Genomic DNA, 5,000 nt, shown 5'->3' with positions numbered 1-5,000 from the left:
CAGCAGTGCGCATGCGCAAAAGCAGCAGTGCGCATGCGCAAAAGCAGCAGTGCGCATGCGCAAAAGCAGCAGTGCGCATGCGCAAAAGCAGCAGTGCGCATGCGCAAAAGCAGCAGTGCGCATGCGCAAAAGCAGCAGTGCGCATGCGCAAAAGCAGCAGTGCGCATGCGCAAAAGCAGCAGTGCGCGCTGTGAAAACGTCTTCTCTCTGGCCTGTGCTTGTAAAACCCCAGATTTCCCACCTGTCTCAGCCTCTCCTTTATATGTGCTCAGGCGTGTTTCCATCTATGAAGTGAAGATGGCGATGTGTGTGTGTGAGGATGGGGGAAGACGTGTGCTCTGTAGTGTCATGTGTGAGGTTCTGTGGTGTACGTGTGCTTGAGAGTGTCATGCTTATCAACCATGTGGGTTCCAGAGCCCACATTATGGAAAAAAATTACAAGAAAGCTGAACCCCAAGAGGAGAAAATCTCTGTTAATATCGGGTATCCTACTGAAAAGTCTTGAGAAACTGTGAGTTCTTGCCATCTCAGAAAGCAGGCTGACTTAAACACCTATCATTACAATGGCCAAAACAAGGGTACCACTCCTTGTCTACCGCAGTGGTAGATGAAAATCCATGCTGAGCCTCGGGAAAGGAAGCTGAGCTGGACTCTCCCACCAAAGAAACAACCACCTCCACAAGGCAAGTATGGGCATTCCATGGGGAGGAAGAGGTCCACCTCCCGATTTTCATCTGGCCTTGCTCCCATGTATCAAGTTAATGTTTTAGCTCAGTGAAAGTAATTACCAGCCAGGCTCTGCAATCCATCATTCACCCTGGGCATTCCTGCTGATTCTTTCTTTGGTCTATAGGACCCAAGAATCTCTTCTGTTGATCTGTAAGTTCAAAGGAAAGGTTTGGTTGTTACTAGTTTCTTTCTATTCTAAATTTCTGCCAAGTAATTAGACTAGAAAATGAAGTATTTTCAAGTTTTTTAATTGAAGCTATGGGGATTAGAGTAGTCATAGCCTCTAACAAAAATAAGATTAAAACCATACATCTTTGATGACCCTCCCCCCACACACACACCTCTTCCAAGTAGAATGGACAAATGTAATCTGACTCTAGACAGTGAGCTCGGGGACTTGATCCAAATCACCCTCCTTCTAATTTAGGTCATTTGGCAAGAATACCTTAGTAAATTAGCAAACTGCATATAAATTTACAAAAGGTATTCCTATATCCTCATATCATCCAAAAGAAAAGCATTATTGGAATCCTCACTGCATAGACAATGAGTGGAAAGTTCAGAGGTTAGATGCACTATCCCCAGGAACACATTTCACAGGTTACAAAACAAATTTACCCACTCAAAACATTAGGCTTCTATACATCTTTCCAAGTAACTATAATACAGGACAGCTTACATGAGTTCTAACCAGGAGTAATATCCAAAATTGATTAGCTCTTTGGCGTTCATCACACAGTAGGCATTGTTTATTTTACATACTCCACTAAACTACAGACGTGACAAAGGCATTCTAAAATTCCCCCTCAATGCTGCCTACCATGCAAGTCTATTTCCTTTACATAAGTACATTGATTAGCAATATAAATACAAGTAAATATAATAAATTTATAGATACATATGTATGCATATAATATATAAAAGACCTATGTCGTAATAATCACATTCATGGTAAGTTAAAATACATCAGTTTAAAACATTCTGTCTTTGGTGATCAGAAACCCTATGGATATAGGATCTGTGGCTATACACACTACCAATCTAAACATCAAATGGCTGTGTGTGACAGCTAGCTTGTTCAGACAATGCTTCATTTGACAATGGACCATGAGAACACGGTGGTCCCACAGACTGACATGAAGCAATGTTTATAAAATGATCTAATGTACACATAGTTGAAAAAGAAAAAAAAGAAACTGAAGGACAAGAAAACAAAGGCCTTATTGTTGGAGCAAAATATTGATGGTAAATTATCTGCTTACAAATAAATCTATGATTAAAAAGAAGAAGAAGAGAAACCAGAAAAACTACTACAGACACATTTGTGCCTGAGGAGGAGGCAGTCCTCAGAAGGGCTTGAGAGACGGTGCTAAGCAAATGGGCATCTTCATCTTGTCACACCCATGGACGACTTTCCAGGATGACAAGATATGATCCTGACATTGTTTAGACTTCAGCTCTTATATTAGCTTTTAATCAGAAAAAGGTTTTAAATGAAAAATGTCTTGACAACAGTCAAATAATCTTGTACAATGTATCCATATGTTAATCTAAGTATAAGATTCAAACATTTAAAAATAAGTTTTATAAAATACAAAGATTCAGTAACTTGATTAATTACTAAAGAACTACCCAGTACTCCCAGAGCTCCGAGGGACTAAACCACCAACCAAAGACTACACATGGAGGGACCCAGGGCTCCAGATGCATATGTAGCTGAGGATGGCTTGTTGGACACCAAAGGGAGAAGAGCCCTTGGTCCTGAGAAGGCGAGATGCCCTAGTATAGGGGAATGCCAGGACAGGGAAGAGGGAGTGTGTGGTTGGTGAGCAGGGGGAGGGGGGATGTGTTAGGGAGTTTTGGGGGAAAGCAGAACCAGGAATGGGGACAACATTTGAAATGTAAATAAAAAATACAACTAATTAAAAAACCGATCTACGTGCAGAGAGCTTACAAAGTCTACAGTAGTTTGTTATAATGCCCCAGGTCCTCAAAGTCACACACCATTCACTCACCAACTCACCACGGCTTTAGGTTTGTAAACACCACTCATACAAGTGCACCCTATGTATGCTTGATTTTCAGCATCTCTACTGTGTTCTTTTTGTATCTTTTCTGTGTTCAGATGTTTTTTAAATATAAAAATATCTGTTCCGGTTGGCTACAATATGCAGAACAGAAATACGCTGTATAGTCTTGTGACTTAGGAGCAAGATAATGTATCACATAACCTTAAGGAATAGGCCACACCATCTAGGACTGTGAAGACTATTCAGTGATGTTCACATAACAATTCAATCTAAATGTCCTGGCATGTTCCTGAGGTTTAGCGACATGAGAGCACAAATAACACCACACCTCTCTTTGTCATTGAATGAAACCAAGGCACCAGGATCTACAAACAGAACAAGCAACATCTTCTTTGGTGTATAAAAATTAACTTCATTACACATACTATTTTTCTTATTTCCACTCTGTATAATTATACACAACCTGAAAGGTGTGCTAAAAAGGAAGAAGTCAGCCGTAATCCCAGAAATGAGAGCTGCTGAGATCTGCTTTTCCTCCTAGCCATTTCCTCTGACAGACTATTCAAAATACTTCCCTTCCCACAGAAAGCTGGAATACTATCGTGATGGACGGTAGTAAGATAGATAACACAGTCTAGAAGGAATGGATTTCATTGCACTTACAGCATTGGTTCAAACTCCTAACTAAAGAAACAAGGCAAACTGGAGGATCTATGTATTAAACTCCTTTGGAAATTTAAGAAAGGAGGCAACCTAACTACTCAAGTGTGACACCCATAAAACAAGAATAAATAAGAATCTACAGTGAGTACAGAGAGGTACCCCCTGTTGGAATTGGTTTTGTTCCTCAAAACCAGTTTTTTACTTTCTATTTTAGCATTGAAACTATAAACTCTTAATTATTTTATCAATGAGAAACTTAGCTCAGTCCCAAAAGTGGGGGTGGGCATAAAAAGTCCTGTTTTCTTCTCAAAATTACTGTCAGAGAACACTAAGGAAATACTACCTAAGTGTAGCACGTACGCCTTTTCCCCCCTTCTTGCACAGCTATGTAGCCTTAGCCCTCTAGTACATGAAACAAATAACTTACAAGGAAGGTCAAGTGCAGAGTGATCAGCTCTGCACATGTGAAAATGGACTTCAACGGAACCAGTGGTCTGCAGTGATAGGAGCCCCTGGGACACAAATGTGTTTTAAACATTTTCATTGATCATGTATGTATGTCAAAGGTACCTGTTTAAAACACACTCATATAGAAGAAAAATGCTTTTTGTACTACTTACCACTGAGTAAACAAACACAAGTTTTAAATAATTTTCAGTGCAACAGACCTGGAATTTTATTCACCACAGCCTAGTGATTTTAAACGTCCTGTGACCCTCTTAAGTGCTGCCAACATCAACATCTGGTACCTGCACAAAGAAAACAGATTCTAAAGGATTCTTCAGAACCCTTTCAATTTCATCATATGCTTAATATGTTTCTAAGATTTTTTTCTCTTCTTTCTGATACAGCAAAACATAAGTACTTTTTTTAAAAAAGTAAGAAACTGTTCTAAGAGATAGCTGAAGGTTGAAAAAATAAGTATCTGAAATCGAGTTGTTGCTTATTTCTTCACCCCTCTAAAGAGTTTATAAACAGGGATCTTAAAAAAATAAAAACTAAAAAAATAAACAGGGATCTTTAATCTGATTAAACTTCTGAGTAGGACCACCCCCCTACAAATACATGAATATGAAGAAGAGACACTGAAACCCAAAGCATAGCCTCCACGCATGTATTTCTTCTTCCTCTTGTATTTTCTAGCACAAGGATTATTTTATGACCACACCATTCAAAGATTGTAAGAAAAATGATCATATCACTGTGGAGGACTATGACATACACTGTTTTCCAAAGCTATACACTAACAAACTGTGTTACGAATCTCAAAAGAATCCAATAATTATTAACTAAACTAAAATCTTAATATAGAATTTCAAATTGATTCCAAAAAGTAAATCTTGCTATAGGGGAAATCAACTACGTATCAAAAAGAAGTGACCTGAAGAACATTTTTTTAAGCTAAATTACTCTAAGATACCTCCTTTGGTTTAAAAAACTGTAGGAAAGTGTAGGAAGTAGGAAAACTACTTCCCGATTGCACATCATCTGAAATGAAAGAATCATCCCATACTGTGTACTTTCAAGACAGTTGCCTGGAAGTTCATGTCTATGGAAACCCCCTCCCTATCTGTGCTT

General features: G+C 38.9%; 2 protein-coding genes across 5 annotated transcripts in view; both read right to left on the bottom strand.

Annotated features, from left to right (window-relative positions):
• Positions 1–875, bottom strand: part of LOC127671280 (zinc finger protein basonuclin-2-like) — a 221,189-nt gene extending 220,314 nt beyond the window's left edge. Inside the window, exon 1 of the mRNA XM_052166009.1 lies at positions 789–875. Within this exon, the coding sequence (XP_052021969.1) occupies positions 789–812 (24 nt within the window). The 5' untranslated portion in view covers positions 813–875. The remainder of the gene's footprint in view (positions 1–788) is intronic.
• The window catches only part of LOC127671346 (eukaryotic translation initiation factor 5A-2-like), a 76,298-nt gene that overhangs the window by 7,222 nt on the left and 64,076 nt on the right, over positions 1–5,000 (bottom strand). For 2 of the 4 annotated variants that reach the window (XM_052166060.1, XM_052166058.1), the window contains one exon: positions 4,091–4,171. The exons of the other annotated variants lie outside the window; for them this stretch is intronic. In XM_052166060.1, coding sequence (XP_052022020.1) covers positions 4,142–4,171 — 30 coding nt within the window. In that variant the 3' untranslated portion in view covers positions 4,091–4,141. Of the gene's footprint in view, positions 1–4,090; positions 4,172–5,000 lie in introns of those variants that run through there. 4 annotated transcript variants of the gene reach the window in all.

Source organism: Apodemus sylvaticus, chromosome 20 (genome assembly GCF_947179515.1).
Source record: "Apodemus sylvaticus chromosome 20, mApoSyl1.1, whole genome shotgun sequence".
Classification (NCBI taxonomy): domain Eukaryota; kingdom Metazoa; phylum Chordata; class Mammalia; order Rodentia; family Muridae; genus Apodemus; species Apodemus sylvaticus.
Note: the sequence above shows the minus strand (reverse complement) of the source record. Positions and strands in the feature narration are given on the sequence as shown.